The sequence below is a fragment of the Mycteria americana genome, chromosome 7 (assembly GCF_035582795.1).
Source record: "Mycteria americana isolate JAX WOST 10 ecotype Jacksonville Zoo and Gardens chromosome 7, USCA_MyAme_1.0, whole genome shotgun sequence".
Classification (NCBI taxonomy): domain Eukaryota; kingdom Metazoa; phylum Chordata; class Aves; order Ciconiiformes; family Ciconiidae; genus Mycteria; species Mycteria americana.
Genome location: NC_134371.1, coordinates 944,911 through 963,856, shown reverse-complemented (window position 1 = coordinate 963,856; position 18,946 = coordinate 944,911). Strand labels below are relative to the sequence as shown.

Sequence of the window (18,946 nt, the reverse complement as noted above, 5' to 3'; positions counted from 1 at the left end):
ACGGCCTTTCCACTTCTGCTATGGGATTATGTACATATTTTAAAAACCAAAAACCACATAAGCCCATTCACAAGAAAAAGAAGCCACTGAGCTGATAGAGAAAAGCCCCAAATAGCTGCGGTTTTAGAAAATAAACATTTCTTTGGAAAGTCCTGTTCTGTCCATTGCAAAGGGCAAAGGTAAGTCTACTAAAGGTGTTTCAGCTTAATGTTTATTGCTGGGCGGTGCTTTCCCTGGAAGAAAATTCCTCTTTAGTGGGTTAGACTCCAACTTTAAAAAGGGAATATTTGACTCGTTTTTGGAAATTCTGCTCTTAGCTTCGTTTGTGTTGGGCTGAACACGTGCAGTGTCACACCCGGGTGAATTATTGCCTCCTGGTGCTGTGTACAATGGTCCTTAAAACCAGGAGCTATTTAGAACGGAAACTCAAGCGCAGCCTTATCTGTCCCAGGCCGTGCTGCCATAACACATATGATGGATCTTTTTTCTACCACTGACAGAGCGATTTAGCGATTTATGTGTAAAGATTTATTACACAGCAAACAGAGGGAAGAAAATAAGGATTTACGCACGTTTCTCTCCAGCCAAAACCGTGGTTAGCACTCCCCGGGCTCCCCTCTCCCCGCCGGCGCGGCCCGGCTGTTGTTTCCAGCCCCCGAGCCGTGCCCTCCCGGCGTGGGAGCCGCCGCCGGCCCCACCGGAGAGCGGTGCCGTTGGCCAGAAGCATTGCTGGGGACGGGACAGGACAGGACGGCCCTCCCACGGCAAACTTCTCGGGAAGCGGCGCAGCAGAGACTGGCGCGACCTGGCAGCAAAACCCTTCCCGCAGCGCCTCGGGGAGCGGCGGCGGCATCGCCCCGCGCTCGGGGATCCCCGCCGGGCCCGGGGCTGCCTGGGCGCGGCACCCAGCGCGTGCCACGGCCTCCCGGCACCCCAGGGGAGCGTCGGCACGGGTCTCCGTGCGAGATTCTCGCAGAGGAAAGCAGCGACTTTATCCCTCAAATTGAGCCAAATGAGTCTTTTTCTCACCGGCTTCTGGAGTCTTACCGTTAGCAGGAGAAAGGCAGGTAGAGCGGCTTCACGGACATTACAGAGAACGGCGTATAAAACAAAATTCTCGACACAAAGGAGGCTTTTTTTTTTTTAACTGGATGCACAGTTTATTATCAGGCAGGCAGTTATCAGTGCAACATTTAAGCGTATTGCAGGTGAACACCACCTCAGACAGCAGAACCGAAGTTGTCTCTGATGAGCCGGACCGGCAGTCCTTCCTCCCCGCCGCGGGGAGCAGCGAGCGCCCGGGCAGCGCGGCCGCGGGCTTCGCTGGGAACGGCTGGAACTCAGGCAGAGGAGGGGGCTGCCCGCACCCTGCCCACGCTGCTGCCCACGCTCCGTCCGGCACGGCCGGTGCTCTCGGCAGGCCCTTCCCGAGCCCGAGCTCGTACTAGCGTGTTACGTCATCGATCTCTTCACCCTTTATTTCTGAAGTCAGGTCCGTCAATTGGAGAGTAACTTCTGCTGCTGCAACAATTCTGCAGGGATGTTAGGCAGAGAACCGGCTCCTCGTTAGCTCCCGTTTCATTACTGGAACTGCTAATGGAGTTCTAACTGTGAGGTCCAAATTCTGCTTCAAGCTATACATTCTGCTCGCACTTGCAGATAATTACATTAAAGTTAAGTAAATCTATACTTTGAAAAATGACTGCGAAAACACCAGTATGGGCTTGCATAGCTGTCCCGGTGACGTACAAAGGCAAATTTCAGTTAAGACTAAAACGATAGATTTTCTTATTTTTACTTCTGCAAGCTGAATCCAGCTTTAATATCAACGTGTGAAAGAACCTGTCTGCGCACACGCACGCATCTTTGCTGTCTCAGCGCTTCCACGAAATGCTTCTAAGACCAGCAGCCAAACGTTACGGCTCCCTGCACTCCTCGCACAACCAGCAGCCTAGCCACTGCCGCCTTCTGGCAACGCCACCAAAACGTCCACCCAGCCATTTGCATACCCTCCTTTTTTGCCACACCCGCGATGCCAGCCCTCGCCAAATCAGCTGGAGATGTAAATTGTCCCAGTTATTCACTCTGAAAGGCAAACCTCCCAGGAGGGGCAGAGTTTGCAAACACTTCTACAAAGACGACCCAACCCTGATCCCCAGATTGTGTTGACCATGTGAATTAGTGCCCCTGGCACATTTTATCCAAGCCTAGGTCCAGTCCAGCATCAAGTTATGGCTCAGAAAGCCATCCCAGAGCAGCATATTTTCCCTCGAAGAACTACCACAATGAGCTTTTATTTACAATGTTAAGAGGCCATGGCGTACCCTGCTACGAGAGCACGGTTTCCCGCTGTACTGTTGTGAGCGAGCATCGCGTCTGGTTTGCTGGAGTCAGATTAGCAAGAGGAGGTCTCCTGTACAATAAGGGAACGAGTGCGCTTAGAGGAACACAATCAGCTCACGCATATTCTATAGCACAAATAAAGGTATCTAAAAGACGGCACTGTACATTGGTGAATGCTCTCCCTCAGAGATTTTCCTCCCGTCTCCCGCTACGAGAGGTCTCCTTATTCGTTCATTTGCTGGTGGTCGTCAGCCTGCTCAAGAGCTGCCTTATTTTTGCCATCAGCAGCTCTCTGAAGCGGTCACCCATTAAGAAATAAAAAACAGGATTAATGGCACTATTTAAAAATGCGATGGGTCTCGTGATGATGTAAATGATTTGGATGATGTCCTGCGTGCACTGAGATACGTTCAAGGCTGGTATTCGGGAAACAAGTCGGATATTGCGCATTATGTGGTAGGGAGTAAAGAGCAACGAGAAGATAACCACTGTGAGGACTACTAAAGTAAAAGGTTTTTCAAGGGTCAGGGGGGAACTGAGTTGCTCACTCCTGTTTTTAAGAAAAAGAACCATCTTCGTGTAGAAGCACCACATCATCACGAGAGGGATAAGGAACCCAAAGACAGTCAGGAACATGCTATAGATGAGGCTTTTAGCGGGGTCTCCAGAGCTTGCGTAATCGAGACACTGGTAATTATTGGTAGGCGTTACAGGCTCCAGGAAATACATCAAAGGCAGCAGTTCCAGGATGACCCCGATCCATATGGCAACAGACACGATAAGGGCCGTTTTCCTCTTCTGTAGAAAATGTTCTCTGAAAGGATGTTTTATGAGCATGTATCGGTCAATGCTGATAGCGGTGAGGAAAAGGATGCTGCTGTACAGGTTTGCGTGCAACAGGAATCTGTTGCTGTGGCACAAGATGCTCCCCTTTGCCCACTGATCTCTGGAGTAGCTGTTCACGAGTATTGGAAGAGTGCACAGAAATAATAAATCTGATAATGATAAATTGAACAGGTAGATGTTTCCACTTCTCCAGTTTTTCAGGCAGAAAATATAGCCAAACACAGCAATGGTGTTGCCAGTGAAGCCAAAAATGAACTCAAGGCTGTACATGGGGGCAAGATAATATCTTTCGAGGACTCTGTTCATCAGCGAACAGCCATCTGTCCCGTTCACAGCCTGGAAAGTCAAAAGAAAAAAAACACAACACCAAAAATTCATAAAAGATCATTGCATGGCTATTTATATGTTGCTGCTGTAACAGGTGAATACAGCATGCTATTTCCTTACAGCTTATGTGGTAAGCAGAGACTTGAACTTGAAGATACACACAAGATTTCTACTTTCAGCTATTGACCAGAGTTACCGAGCAAGACGAAAACTTGCATGAGCAAAAACCTGTGTGAGGAGTTAAGAGCATCACCTGAAGGCATCTGCCATAACGTGCCAGCTGCCACTCGGCCAAGCCCGGGCAGTACCAGAGGCTGGGAAAGTCAAACTCGCCTGTCACCACTTTGTCACAGCCCTTGCTGGAAGTCATTTGCCTCCCTGTTACCCAACCGCTGTCCCGTGATCTCCTCACTCATCACTAAAGCAGAAGTCCGCTGGCAAGATTGATAAAGGACGAACTCATTAGCAGCAACGCGGCCATGCTCTGCCAGCGTTCCTTGGAATTCATTAAGAAGTCAGGAGAGAACGTGTTTATTAAATTAATCGAACCCTTCATCGTGCGCTTTGTACGGTTTTGCCGGTCCCTCGGTACCAGAACTGCACGGAAAGCCCCGTGAGGATGAAGCGCGTATCCTGCGCGCCACGGCGGGCGTGCCGGAGGACTTCCGAGCCATTCCTGCAGGCACAGGGCATTGCTGCTCCTGAGGTTTTACACGTCTCTTCTGTTTTCTACAAAAAGCCCTTTCAAGAAGGGAAGGTTCAGTTACAGCTGAGTCCTCGCTGGTATGAAAGCTACTGTAGTTAAGGGGACAGCAGAGCCAAGATCAGGATAAAACACCTTCAAAGCCAGATTCGCAAACCTCCTAGGAACTGAGAACACTGCGTATGATTTATTCAACCACAGTGTCCCCTCGAATCGTGTATCACGAGTATACATTTTAGAATATTTTAGTATATGAGCGTATATTTTAGACTATTTTAATAGCGAGGTAACAACAGCTCATAGCTTCTGCTAAGCCCTCACCCCCTGTATCACGCAGCGCCCCGAGCCCAGCCCCGCGGAGCAGCCGGAGGAGGAGAAGCCGTGCCCTGCCGGGACGACGCTGAGCGCCGGGCTGGCAAACGCGTGGCTGTTTGCGTGCAGCCAGGAGAGCTCCCGGCAGGGCTGCCAGCACCCCTGCCACCCCTCCTACGCTGCTATTTCATCTGCGCTTTGGCTCCAGACAAACCGCTTCTCCTTTCGGCTTGGAAGTAAGTAGCACATTGGTATTCTTGAAGTAGCAAAGCTTTCTAGGAAGCTGCACCAACTGTGTGTGTGCCTGAGGACAAGTTTTGCTTTCTTTCTAAAGGCTGGTTAAAAAAATGCTTTCATGCTACGGGGAAAGAAATAGAGCGGGCTCTCGAGTGCTCACTCCTCTCCCTCCCCAGGCAAAGACGCCCGCACCCACCCGCCGGGGAACTGCAAGATAAAGCAAGCTTTTAGCAAGAGCCTTTGGTCAAAATATTAGCAAAACAAGTAGAAAGCAGGGGAAACCAAAATGTTAGACAAACGGGATCTAGATTAAAACTGAAATCAAGCTAACTCTAAGCTCCGAATGAGCAGCAATGTGACTGCTACAAAGTCTGCTAAAGACAGTCTCCACAAATCACGTAATTGTTTTGAGTGTTTTCAGAATTGTTTTGGTGTCTAGAGTTTGTTAATAGGTCCCTGCTCTCAAAGCACTGTATTGCATTTTAAAGGTAGATCGTGAGACAGAATAAAGTACAGCATATACAAAACTTCATAAAGTTATACCCAGCAAATATCTACACTTATACTGTGTGCTGCAGGAGATAAAAATTATATAGCCATGGATGCTCGCTCTGGTCAGAATAACCTCATGTGCAGCACCTAGCCCAACGCTGGCTGTTCAGGCTCTTGAGAAGAAACTCAACGCTTTAGCGACATTTTAATTCTAGAAAACACTGCACTAACATTAGCACTTTAAATACAAACAATAATTTAAAAAGTACTGTATTGACAGATACATTGATTTAGGCAGTTATTCGAAAAAGACTGATTAATCAATTTTGAAGTAAGCAGTCAGGGTAAAACAATTAAAGGCTTCGTTCAGAAACGGCCTCGCTAGAGGACTAGGGGCGTCTTCTCGAGAAGCCGGCTCTCGGGGGACAAGGACACCTTACCATCGCCAGGGCTGGGCGCTGCCTCCGCATCAGCACTCCGGGCCGGGCGTCGGCGAGAATGTCGGGATCCCCGGAGCGCGGCACCAGCTCGCCATTTAACCTAGTTTGCATGTGATTCAATCATTAATGAGTCAAGGCAAAGGAGAGATTTGTTTGGCCGAGCGGGACGCGGGGGCAGCTTTCGTGGGAGGAAGGTACTGCAGAATGCGTGCCGAGCCAAGGAGAGCGCAAACAAACCTTCCCCTTTGCGGAGCCCTGTTTGGAAACCGGCCGGGGCGGGCCGCGGCTCTGCCGCGGGGAGCCTGCGCGTGCCGTGAGCGCCTGCCGCGCGCGGGGCCCCGGAAAGGATTTCGGGTGCGACGGTGCCCTTTGGGCGACCCGCAGATGGCACGGCGAGCCGCGGGGCGCACGGCGCCGTGCAAAGCACTCGCCTTGGGCGGGCTGCAGCGGCCGTCGAGGTGGAGAGCCCGGCGCTGCTTCTCGGAGGCGCGAGGAGCGAGAGGGTGCTGCTCTTCATCCCGCGTCTCGAGAGATCCCCAGAGGCGTCAGGAGGGCAAAGCCTGCTGCTGGCGCGCGTCCCGATTACACCCAGTCTTCTTCAACCGCCGTCTCTCCTGTTACGCTCGGAGATCGACGCAGCGGGTGCAGCAGCTCAGGGCCATCCTGTAGTTAGCAAACCCATTAAAACAGCTTATTTTAATTATCTTAAAGCAGAGCGCTAAAGAAGAGCACTTAGTTTTCATACAGTAACACATTTTAGCACTTCAAAGCTTGATAGTTTATTAATCATTGCTATGTAATATTATTATGTTTTTAAGTTTGAGAATAAACGCTGCTCATGCAAAACGACTCTGCTAGACTGCCACTAACGCACCTGAACCGGTTTATATCAGCACAAAAATCATTTCTTGGTTTCAAACTATAGCGCAGTGTTTTTATGCGTGGCTTTAATTGTGGTTTTACCTGTGGGCCACTGTCTTCCACTGTCCAGAAGCCCCAGGGCCCTCCATAAAAGATTAAGTTTCAATGTCTTGAGGCAGGGCGTGCCCAGCCTGGGTGTCCTGGCTGGAAGTGCCGATAGTTGCACAAGAAAGTGAGCGTGCTGCAGTTTTCTCGCATAAAAACGAGCAGGAGCGCAACCTCAGCTGCGTTTTGGGCCGAAGGTGACCGGGTGGCTGCGCGGCCGACACGCGAGGCGCTCCCCGCCTGGGATTTCCACTGCTGGGGGCAGGTTTGTATCCAGGGGAGATTTTTAGGAAATCCCGCACTGTGCAACGTAAGCTTTCGTATACTTCCACTTACCTTTTATTGCTGTGTGTAAGCATGCTTCAAGTGAGGTTTCAAGCAAGCCCAAAAGCTGCTGCTGCTGTGTGACCTGTCAATGCACATTAATGACTGAAGACAAAAGGATCAGTCTTTCTTTCCTGGCTCGTGTAAGAAGCGTAGCTCTTCTCAGCCTGCTACAGAAAAAACGTTTCACACTGTACGCAGGCTGTGGGGCTGCATGTACAGTCGCTAGGCCTCCTTTGCAGGGAAAATAAAATCCCAGCGTTTGGGGGGGCTTACTAATCACCCCTTTAGTAAACAAGCCAAAAGTGCTTTATTCACCTGTTAACGGCAGCTTGCTCAGAATCAGCTGCAGGTACCCAGCCAGCCGCTGCTGCGCCCCGAGCAGACGGCCACGCGTCCGCAACGCGCGCACGTATGCCGACATCTAAGTGCTCCGTCCAGTCCCAGCAAAACCAGGCCACGCATGCAGGACTCTGATTGCGTGGGGCGTCTGGAAAACACGGGCGGTGCCGGCGCTGCCGCGCTGGGTGACCGGCTCCCAGCGGCACCGTGCGTCCTCGCGGCACCGATCCGCTGCTTCCCCCCTCGCCGGGGACAGACAAACTGGAGCTAAGTTCCGATGTTTTAAGTGTATCTAAAAAAGCTGTCCTCTGCTGGGTTAGCCCTTTGTACAGCTTGTGTACTTGAGGGCGAGGCTTCCTCAGGCGGGAGAGGAGCCCCAGGGGTCGCAGCAGAAGCCCAGGTGACAGCGGTGACAGCGGCACTGTACCACGCTCTGGCCGGGATGGTCCCTTCGCTGGGGAAGGTCATGCCCAAGAGCAAGGGATGTTTCAGCCGCAGGCAGGGCACCGCTGGGGTGGGTGTCCCCGGTTCTCGGGCAGACCGCGCCATCCGAGGGCTGTGGTCTTCCCAGGCTCATCCCTGCTCCTGACCACGCAGGGAAGAGCACGCAGTCTCATCCCGACCGGCGGGGATCGAGCTTTCTCCAGGGGGTCACTGCCACAGAGAGCATTGCAGAGCAAAGCTTTGAGGTTGTCTGCAAACACGGCCGCCGCATGGCTAACTAAAACCACTTTTGAAAGCAATTTCCTTCCCTTTTAGAAGGGAATACTAAGAACTGAGAAGATATGGTTCACTTCCTTTCTCCTCTCCGCCTACCCCATAGCCCTGCAGCGCTAAGGAGCTCCTGTACGTGGCAAGTGAGTGCTCAGAAGAAAAATGACCCCAGGCTCCAGCCAAAAAGTACACTGGGACAAAGCGCAAGAGGAAAGCAGCGTGCCAGTGAAAGACTGCGCTTTAAAAGAGCTCTGGGAATTCCCACTATGAGATTAAAAAAACAGACAGAAGAGCTGGGCAGGTTTGGGACCAGCGGCAGGTACCTGCCCCACCACAGCCCCGCCGCGCCCGGGAGCGGCCGGCACGGCCCTGCCCGCGGTCCCCGCGGCGGGCGCGAGGTCGGCCGCCGCCTCGGCAGGAGCGTGGCTGGGGACGGGCAGGGGAAGTGCTGCGGCGGGGCTGGGAGCACAGAGCGAAAGGGACAGCGCAGGCCACAGGCAGGCTCGGCGGGGCAGGCGCCCGTCTCGTTCCTCGAGGCAGAGTAACGGGAACCAGGAGAGGAGATGCAGGCTCACCACCCCTTTTAACTAAGGGTGCTGGAGGTTGGCTGCAGAACGTGCCCCTTCCCCATAATACTTTTAATTTGGCTGATACAGGTAGGCGGAGTGGCGAACACGTAGCAGTTTGCAACGGCTGAGGCAGGCAGGGAGGGTGCCCGGGTCCCCAGCCAGCGCTGGCTCTGCTCCTCCGACTGCAAGAGGAGAGGCAGCCCCGGGTCACCGAGCCGTGCTCCCTGCCAGGGCCGCAGCTAAAGTCACAGGGAGGTGGCTTTTTTATAAACAGCACCTGGCACAAACACGGGGCGCGACAGAAACTTCTATACAGCAACGCTCACTGCGGAAATGAAATGAAATTGCATTTATCTGGGAACACGTGCTTCACCGCTGCGCGTTGTGTGACAATTTGGACAAGCCCAGCTCATTTTAACATGGCTGTGTAGGATGGGTACTTTCAAGAAGCACTATTTAGAAATTTTTAGAAATTTAGAAATACCTATATTGTTTGTGCCAAATATGTTTGCCAGAAATGAAAATTCCTGGAAATTACAAGTTTAGCAAATATTACTGAAGTACAGTTACAGTTCTTAAATCAAAGCCAAAACTTGAACGAGGAGGCTCTGCCTCCTCCTCTACTGCCTTCTCGTTCAAGCTGGAGGTTGAGCGCGCTTCGGAATACCGAGGACGACCTCTACGCCACGCCTCGGAAGAGCGAAGGTGCTTTCGGACCAGGCGGGTCTCCTCTGCCCTCAGCCCGCGCACGCCCCAAAAGCCCACGGGGGCGAGCAGCTCCCCGCTCGTCCGGGCACGACTGCGGGGCAGCCGCGTGCCGGGGCGGCCGCAGCTCTGACCAGGCGTTTGTGGGAAACGGTAACGCCCGCAGAGCGCTCCTCTCCACGTACCGCACGTCGGCCACCCCGCCGAGACTGTCCACGCGCCTGCGTCCTTGATGGATCGTCGATTCAGAAGCCGATTCAAAAGCAGCTGATGGCCTTTTCCTACGCACCAGGCCTTCGGAAATCATAGCCACCAGCGTTCCCGTTCACTTCTCTACTGCAGGCTGTGATGGATTCTTATTCTGTTAAAAACAACAACGGGATGCAAACAACCGATCAAAGCATCCAGTAAACCCAGTGCCCACGGTGAAAATAGCGTCGCGTGGCCATATGCTACCAGGGTGCACGCTGGGTCTTTTCAGAGCGCCTGAAGAGACCTGTGCTTGCCTGATAAGGTTTCCAGCACGGGTAATAAGGAACCTCTAATTACACACTGTTGACACACCTCACAAACCTCTCAGCACTCGGGCACCTGGTATGTTTTTCCACTCTTCCACCGAAAGGCAGAGGGATTTATTTTTCAAAACAAACGGTGCTTGCGAGAGATGTTGTTCTGCCTGGCAGCAGCCGCAGAGCCATACTGCGCTCCGCAGGCTTGGCTTAGGAAAGCCCCTGCTCCCCAGATCTGCTAGCTGTATCTTCTACCATGCAGAGGGGTTTAAAGGGCATTTTGAGAAATACAAGGTATTTCATATATAGCTATGTTGAAAGAACAAGTTAATACAAGTTGCAAAGTCAGTACTCGGGCATTTCCATTTGCTTACAGAAGCCTAACCTCCCAGAACAGATCCGGGTCCGGAAGGGAGGAGAGACACAATCGGGGGGGGGGGGGGGGGGGACACACACTAGCCAGGCAGGGGTGGAAAGCACAAGAGCCCCAAGGGCGCATTAGAAGCCCGGCGAGCAGGAGAGATTCTGCCTGCGTGCAAGCTGCGGCATCCCGCGGGGACGCCCTGCGCAGCAGCGAGTGCACCGGTAGCGTGCCAGCAGCGCCGGGGCCCGAGGGGCCGGGAGCAGCGGAGGTGGCCTTGGCCACCATCCACAATTTACTGATGCTGGGTACGCGGCCACAGCGACGTGGCAGGGGAGATTCATCCCCTACTTGGGAACCCTCGTTCCTACAGCACCCTGATAACACGCTTTTTTATTACAGCCAACTGCTCTTTCAAGCAGTGTCATCAGTACAAATATTTCCACTGAGAAACAGCCTAACGCAACCCCCGTCCTTTCGAAAAGCAACCGGCCCCTAACGATTACAGAACTTCCTTGCGCCGTTTTGACAGACGCCTATAGCATTTCTCAGGCAAGCTGTTAAAATGGTGCCGCCCAGATCTAATCCTGCGGCTCCCAGTCAATTCGAAGCAAGGTTGCAAAAACTGGGTGTTTAGACTGGGAGACGAGGGCAGGCTCCGGCTGTAAATTAATGCCGTGCTGTTAAATTCATTGAGTTCTTCAGCATCCTGCAGGCTCGAAAGAAGAAATGCAACTGGAGTCAGGCACAGTTGTTGTCATTAAATACCCATTAGTCAATTTATATTAGACTGGAGCCTATTAAATGAGTCATGCATATTTAATGGTTTATTATGAAGTATTTGCATTTGGCTGATTGGAATGAGTCATTAAGGCTGACCTTGAGTGAAACGTGCCTTTCCTGCAGAGCCTTTGAACAGAGGATGTTTCTCCCCAACTCAGGATTTGGCCCTGTGAGCAAAGTGGAAAATAGGAATATTCTTTTAGGTTATAAATTATTACTAGGGGAAATTAATTAATACCTTGCCCTGGCCACCATGAAGCAGTAGAAGAGAACTTTGCAACAACAACTACCGAGCCAACGGGCCAGTAGCACACGCTGCTGTGGCCAGCCCAGACGGCATCGGGCAGAGCCTGGACAGCCGGTTACCACAAACGCGCCAGCCTAAGGCTGTTTCTACCCTTGGTACAAAGAGGGGATAGAATTAAATGTTTACCTTGGTTTATCTGTGGCTTGTTTATATTAGCCCAGCAGTACCTGGTTTCCCCGTGCTCTGGAATAAACGTGACCCCTTTCTCTTCCGCTTCAGTCCCCGAGCCAAAGTCACCGTGTTTGGACTCGGGTGCTCGTTTGCCAGCTCCCTGCCAGAAAAGCGCACCTGAGCATTTCTGTGCTCTCCCTGATGAAGGGGCTGCGGCAGCTCCCGCCCTGGCTGGCCGCAGTAATCGGGGGACGGGTGTAGGGTGCTCCAGATATTTCAGACGCCAAAAGCAGCCCATGCTGCAGCAATCCCACTTTAGCCCCAGTGTTGCTGTTCCTGCTGCAGGCTCGTGGCACCAGGACCCCAGCTCCCAGCCGAGCCTTGCTGGTGCCCTGCAGGAAAGCCACCCGCGCGGCCGATCCCCAGGGACGGGGACCCGGGGACAAGCAGGCGCTGGCACGGCTCTCCTCGCTCTGCCGCAGCCCCGGCACAGCCGGGCTCCGGGGGGCCAAGTCCACAGCCTGAGCTATACCTGTCCCCCGCTGCCAGCCTCCATCAGTGTTACGGTTTTGCTAAAGCAAAAAAATAAGCTATCTTAAAGCGTTGAATGTTCAAAATTAAATAAATCGGGCATTATAGCAGGAGAGGCAGCCTGCCCTGCCGTGGGCAGCTCCTACCACACCCTCGCTCAGGTGCGGTGCCCAGCCTTTAGCCGCGGTTGTGCCCGACACGGTCAGCTCCCACAGCAAGGCCGTGCTTCCCACACAGCGTTTGGCCAAACCTGTGACTCTTCTCCATAGCACAGTATATTTAATAGCCGAACAATCAACCAAAGCCCGAGGAGGATTATCCTGCACAGACCTTTTGCAGCCATTTCTGTAAAGCAGAAGTTACATTTTTTCCATCGCTGCCTTGCAGAGGTAATGGACAAGTCTCTCCGGCTCCTAAAATCAGTACGATTCAGGGTGCCAGAGAGTAAAGGGCAGGCTTGAGAAGCGAGAAAAACCTGCGGCGTCGCAGTGGCTAGAGCCCGATGGAGGAGAGGGGCTGCGCCAAGGGGGATGCAGAAGCGCTGAGCACCTCCGGGCCGAGGCCGGCAGCGAGCCCTGTGGGCCAGCACCCACAACCACCCACCTCAGGAGCACCGTGCTGGGCGCTGCTGGGCGAGAGATCTGGCTCTTACCGAGTGCTGCGTGCAAACAAGCAGCACGTACAGAGAACAGATAAAGCCCAAATGAATCCACTCCCACCTGCGTATCTTCTGCCCGCAATTCTGCTTTTATGACAGCAGCATCCACGCAAGCCTGCAGTGTAATGGCTGCGTGTAGGACGTTATTTGCATAAAATGCCTCCACAATAGACATCTCGTATACAATCGCTCCCCTTAGCGCTTTGCCATCTGTTATTTGGAATTGTACTAATTATATGCAGGGCCTGAAAGTGAAGAAAGACATGAAGTTGCTTCAATTATTCAATTAATTTTTTTCCTGCAAGGAATAGATCTTCATTAATAATGTGTGTTTCAAGAAGTCCAACACGCAGATTTCTTTTGCTCCCCAAAGCTATAAAGCCCTTTTTTCAACATCCACTTCCCAGGAAGAGGAGGAGGAAGGGACCTTCGCTGCGCTCAGCTGCTGCATGGAAACTTCACCCTGAAGCCTTCCTCCTCCTCCTCCTCCCCCCGCTCCCAGGAGAGCGGCCAGCCAGGCAGCCACGCGGGAGGGAGGCAGGCGAGACCCAGCGTGGGGTCTGATGTGCTCCGGACCGATGCGTTCGGGGCTCCTTCCCCACACAGCTGCAGGTGTGCAGACAGCTTTGGTGTTTCTCTGAAGTACAGCACGTATTTTATTTAAAATGTGAAATTTAGTTGGATTTATACAAACCAACATACATAAACTATATATCATACACTTATATATGTAATATAAGCGTAATTAGGGCTTGGTGAATAAGCCCAGTAGAGAAGAGAAGTTAAATGCAAAGTCATGAAACACATCAGTCAAAGTCCAAATACTACCATGGTTATTTTTAAATGGGAGAAATAAACACGGTTCAGCTTCTAAAAACACTTTTTTTTTTTCCTTCCTTCCCCTTCATTGTGATGTACTTTAAGGTTAGTGAGTATTAACCCTATTAATATCTGGGCTATAAAAAGGTATTCTAGCTTTTCTCTGAAGACAAGGCCAATAAATCAGCTCATGTTTAAGCATTACAGAAGCTGCTTTAAGACTTCCCACGTGGCTGATAAATAATACCGGCTTCTCATTTACCAGCTTTTAAATATTTTGTTCACTCAGGCAACTATTGTAACACTGAAGGATAAAAAAGGGGCTGAATAAATGGAGCGTTTCTTCTTCCACACTGCAGTAAAGCTTCAAAGAACTGGTAATAGAGCAATAAAGACATAAACCCCCAAAAATGCCCCTGCCCTTCCCGTGGCCCCGTCTGGCTGTTCATGCGGGCGGGCGCAGGTGAGTTCGCGCGATGCGGCAGGCATGGGTCTACGTGCAAAAACAGCTTCCCGGGGCAGATGCACACCCTTCGCAGGTAAGCGATACCCAACTCCACCTCAGCACGTCCTAGCCACAGTCAGGGCATTTGTATAAACCATACCCAACCGCTGAGGCCAAAAGAAACAAAGGTGTAAAACGCAACTTTTTGGCTTGGGGGTTTTTTCAGCTTTGCTGATGGCGGGACAGCCAGGGTGCTGCCGGGAGAGCCGAGCCGTGACGGGGCCCCCGCACCTTTCCCCTGACCCCCGGACCCCGTCCGTCCCGGTGCCCCCCGACCGGCGCGGCCGAACCCGGGAGCGGGCTCCCAGGCAGGCCTCTGCGTCTCGCGCATCGCCGAGGGGCCGAGGGCCGGGCGGGGGGTCCCTGCAGGGCTCTGCCCAGGGCCACCGCGCTCCGGCGCGAGGGGCTTCGCTGGCACTGGGGACGCCGAAGCTGCGGCAGAGGCAGGGAAGGAGGACGGGTCGCAGCCCTCGTCTAGCCAAAACGTGCTCTCCCTCAAGAAAAAAACCCGTACAGCGAGGCACAAATATGCCAAAGAAAAAGACATTTCAAAAATATCTTAATTGTTATAGTCAAAATCTTCTTAATGTAATTTCAGTGTTTTTAGATTTTTGTCCCAGTTTAACATTTCCATGAGTATTGCATAGATTCATTTTGTTTCTGAGCAGAGCTTCTAAACCGTGATTGTTTTGAGGCCAGAGACTCAGCAAAGCGCTCCCAGGCGGAGGAGCTAGCGTCTGCAATTACACTGTCCTCCAGCAGGCTCACCAGTAAGGACTACCTCAATCACAGCGGCTCTCCGCAGCAGCTTTTGGTTTTTTCGTGGGTGCCCGGCCCAGCGTGCCTGGTGTCGGATACGCCGTGCCAGGCGGCTCCAGGTTCTCCTCCCTGCAACGCGGGTTCGAGACGTGCCGTCCTCTGCGGGGAAGGTCCAGCCTGGGGCTCCTGGCTAACCTTGGCGTGAAAAACCGAAACAAATAGAACAGCTTTATGGGTTAACCTTTAAAGGGAGCCTTTGAAACTGCTTCTATGAAGTGGTTAATGAAAATAACGAATAAGCTGAGCAGCACCAGTATCATTGGACCTTAAACTGAATTTGCCAACAGGGAACAACTTAATCAACAGCTCCAAGAACACTAGAAAACCAGAACTATTTGCCAAGTTGTGGGTTTTGGGGGTGGTGGGTTTTTTTTTTTTTAAACCAGTAAAGTACTTCAGCAAAAAGTTAAGGACTCTTAACAAACTGATAACAGGGGAAGCCCCGATTGGTGGGGATACTTTATTTCCTCCTCTACTTACTTGCAAGCATGAATTAATTTCATTTTCTCTGCATACACCTACCACTGTTTCATGTTCTATACAGGTGATAGGGCAACTGGAGAGTCCGAGATCAGCCCCCCTGCATGCTCGGGCGTCCTCAGAGGGCTCGATCTCTGCGACCAGAGCTGGCTCCTCTGCAAACTCCCAACAGGGCTGTGAGGATCGGCTGGAGGGAGAGAAAGAGCAGGAGACAAACGGAGGAGCCGCCGGCGAGAGGCCGACGCTGCACCCCGAGCACGCACCAGCGGGGCGAGACTCAGCCCCGGGACCTGCAGCACAGGGCACGGTGCACGTGCGGCACGCCGTGCCACACAGGAGGGGCACGAGCCGGCCCGTGCCTTGGCGAGGTTTGGCCGGGCAGGATCAGCAGTGGCAGGGCAGAGCTGCGGCACGCTCGCCAGCGCAGCCTGCCCCGCTCGGGACGCCGCTGCCTAAGCCACGCCGTGATGACGGCAAGGCTGAGCTTTGTCTTTTACTACCAAAGACCAAATTTCATGTCAGGCTCTAGTGGGAGACAGAACAAAGCCTTCCCTCGGGGTGGTTTTTACTGTTTTCTGCTCTTGATAAATGAGTTGCATACTGCAGGATCAGCCTCTCCTGCCAGAGACGCTGTCGTTGCAATTTTCACTGTCTCATTTTGTGCCTCACCAGGCATTTCCAACTCAAAAAGTCTATTTTAGGAATTTAATCAAAAGCATATGCAAGTCCAATCAATCATTAATCCATATTTAGGTGCTGCTGGTTAGAAGACATTTACTTCTTGTTCCAGGCAGAGTCCTATAAAAACATGCAGGGGGAGGCTGGTAATACCGTTAGCATTTTTGCTTAGAGCATAAATTTTTCTACTACCTTACAGGTATAAAACTTTCCTAAAGGTAAGAAAGATCACTTCTAGAGGTGTCTTTAACTCTGTTCCTCGCACTGCCAGCATCTTCACTGCTTTACCTCCTCGATGCCTGCTTGGTCAGATTCTCTGCTAATTTAGGCATTTACCCTTAAGTCATGGCTTCACCTCGTCCCTTCTCGGCCAACAACCAGCCCGTCAGCAGCCGCAAGCCTGCCTCCCCCGCCAAGCCCTTTCCAGCGCCTTCCACGAGTATTTGTCTGAAGAAAGGGAGAAAGTGCCAGGACCCCCATCCAAAGCCCTCCGCAGGCTTTGCCAGGAGCCGCACCACACGCCCTGCGACGCCTGCGCCAGGGAAGCGCCAGAAGTAGGGGGTAGCAGCGCCCACCCCACAGACCCCCTGCTGCTCTCACGGCATCGGGCGCTCCCCGTGTCCCCGCCGTAGCCGCGACGGAGGAAACGCCGAGTCGGCAGCAGCACGGACAAGGAGGGTGTCCCAGGTTTGCTCCCGCCGTGCTGGCACACTTTCTGCTGGCAGAGGCCTGGTGCTGCCCGGCATCTCCAGCAGCCCCTGAAGGGAGGCAAAGCCTCCCCTGGGTGGGACAGGGCGGATCCCACGGTGCTTTCGGGCCACCCGGGCTGCCCCGGCCAGCTCATGCCCAGCTCTTCAGTCTGCCGGGAACGACCACCCCTCCTGCTTGTCGTGCTGGTCCTTGTCCCCCACCGAGCGATGGATGAGCTTTCCCCAACGCTTCAGCCAGACTAATACCGCTTTATCTGCGGTGTCCCAGTGCCTGCAGGGGAGGAGAACACTCAAAGCCAGTATCAGTGACAGCAGTGTAATCTGTTGAGGAATGCTTGCTTTCATAGCCCGGCTTGGTGCACGTCCCCCTGACACAAACAGAATTACTGTCCTCTCCAAACATTCTCCTAAGCAGGCCTTTTTCTGCCATTTATATGGAAGAAAGAATAAAGCAGCCTGTAAGACTCAGAGAAAGCATCACTGGTAGTGACTAAAGGCCAACTCTGCTCATCCCGCTAGCATTTACAGCGCTGGAAAGGCCCAGCCTGGGGAATATTCTTCGGGACATGACCATATTACTGTATAAAAAGTCAGACCAGAGGTGTTACTGAGGAAAAACCCCAAACCCCTACAATTCCTCAGGAATACTAAACTGCTGTTAATTCCAAATGAGAGAGAGTTAAAACTCCAGTCGAGATGTCTGCTGCCAGCAGATGGGAGCCCAGTCCCACGGGCGAGAGCCGGGACCTGCTGGCAGCGTTAGGGACAACGCCCTGAGAAATAACTTCCCCGTACACCGGGAGCTTGCACGAGCGTGCGTGCCTCCTGAGGACGTGCACACGTGCAAGCACAGTGCACTGCCGGGCAGGTGGGCTACACGAGATGCTGTTTAGTCCCACGGTACATTTCGTGCCCAGTGTGCTGGCGGTAAGGCGCTCACCCTTTCAAGCATAGATTCAGAAGCAGAGACACAGAACGCTTCTGCTGCAACACCAAACCCGATCGCCTGACCCCGTCTCCTGGGGCGAGCAGGAGCCCTGGCCCAGCCCTCCCCACAGCCAGGCTCAGCTCCCCGCTGGTCTCCATCCCAGTCGCAGGCTTCAGCATCCTTTTCTTGATGAAAGACACCTACTCAACCACTTCTGCTTCTCTCCTCAACAACCACAGTCAAGCATTACTAAGTATTCACGTTAACAATAACAGCAGAAGTAAAACAACGGCTCCCTGGGTTTGGTCCTGGGTGTTTGCGATAGCTACCGTGTGTACTAACGCCAACTTGTTATTCCTTTCCAATAAACGGGATACCCGAGTGACAAAAAGTACATTGCATTGGAATCAAAGACAAGTGTAATTTTTATATTCAACATAATAAAGGTGAAAAAGAAAAGTATGGCAATCATTCCATATACATTCCATCTAAACAGGCTGCACACACTCAGAAAAAAAACAGAATTATTGACGATTCAGTATCTTTTATGCAAAAGAAAAGCAGGATGGCTAGAAGTACATGTTTGTGGTGTGTTGTGATCAGTTTTAAACCAGTAGGCAATCAATGTGTTCATTCATCACTCAAAATTTTTAGGGTTTATATTTAATACAGAAGACATTTATATAGAGGATATTTGTTCAAGACTGACAGCCAAAATGTCTTTCTTTTTCAAGCCTATAAAGCTACTAAGCTAATTTTATTTTTTTTAAAATTCATGTCGATACTGCTAAACAATTTTAAGGATAATAAGAACACACAATACATAACTTAAAAAGTAGAGCATAAAACATACAGCAGTGCTATTGTAAGGCTGGGAGGTTCAGAGTCTTCCTTTATCTGATGAATTCCAGTGCTGTTTTCTTACATTATTTCCTTCTAGTACAGGGATTAGAGAACGTAATTACAGAGTAAGACAGAGGCTTTTAGTTGTGGTTTAGCCCCGCTCGGCAATGAAGCCCCACCCAGCCGCTCGCTCACCCTCCCCCCCGGTGGGATGGGGGAGAGAGTCGGAAGAGCAAAAGTAAAATACTCGTGGGTTGAGATAAGAACAGTTTAATAATTGGAACAAAAATTAATAATAAATTGTAATGAGAAGGAAAACAACGAGAGCGAGAGAGGAACAAAACCCAAAGAAAAAAAAAAACCAAACAAGTGATGCAACCGCTCACCACCCACTGACCGATGCCCAGCCCGGCCCCCAGCAGCCATCGCTGCCCCGGCCAGCTCCCCCCAGCTTTATATGCTGAGCATGAGGCCATATGGCATGGAATAGCCCTTGGGCCAGTGTGGGTCAGCTGTCCCAGATGTGTGCCCGCCCGGCAGAGCAGGGGAAGCTGAAAAGTCCTTGACCAGTGTAAACACCACTT

The 18,946-nt window shown here is 52.0% G+C and overlaps 1 protein-coding gene across 1 annotated transcript; it reads right to left on the bottom strand.

Moving 5' to 3' along the window:
• Positions 1–1,142: 1,142 nt before the first annotated feature.
• Positions 1,143–5,796, bottom strand: SUCNR1 (succinate receptor 1). The gene is made up of 2 exons (XM_075506725.1): positions 5,701–5,796; positions 1,143–3,525 (listed from the first exon to the last, which is right to left on the bottom strand). Exons 1-2 carry the CDS (start codon positions 5,728–5,730, stop codon positions 2,575–2,577), a joined length of 981 nt encoding a protein of 326 aa, XP_075362840.1. The 5' UTR covers positions 5,731–5,796; the 3' UTR covers positions 1,143–2,574.
• Positions 5,797–18,946: the final 13,150 nt, after the last annotated feature.

What these genes read in the sequence shown, in the direction of transcription:
- SUCNR1 (XM_075506725.1), bottom strand. Translation starts at nt 5,730, where the DNA reads ATGCGGAGGCAGCGCCCAGCCCTGGCGATG. An exon ending in AGCGCCCAGCCCTGGCGATG is followed by an intron (nt 3,526 to 5,700) that starts GTAAGGTGTCCT and finishes TTGACTTTCCAG; the next exon opens with GCTGTGAACGGGACAGATGG.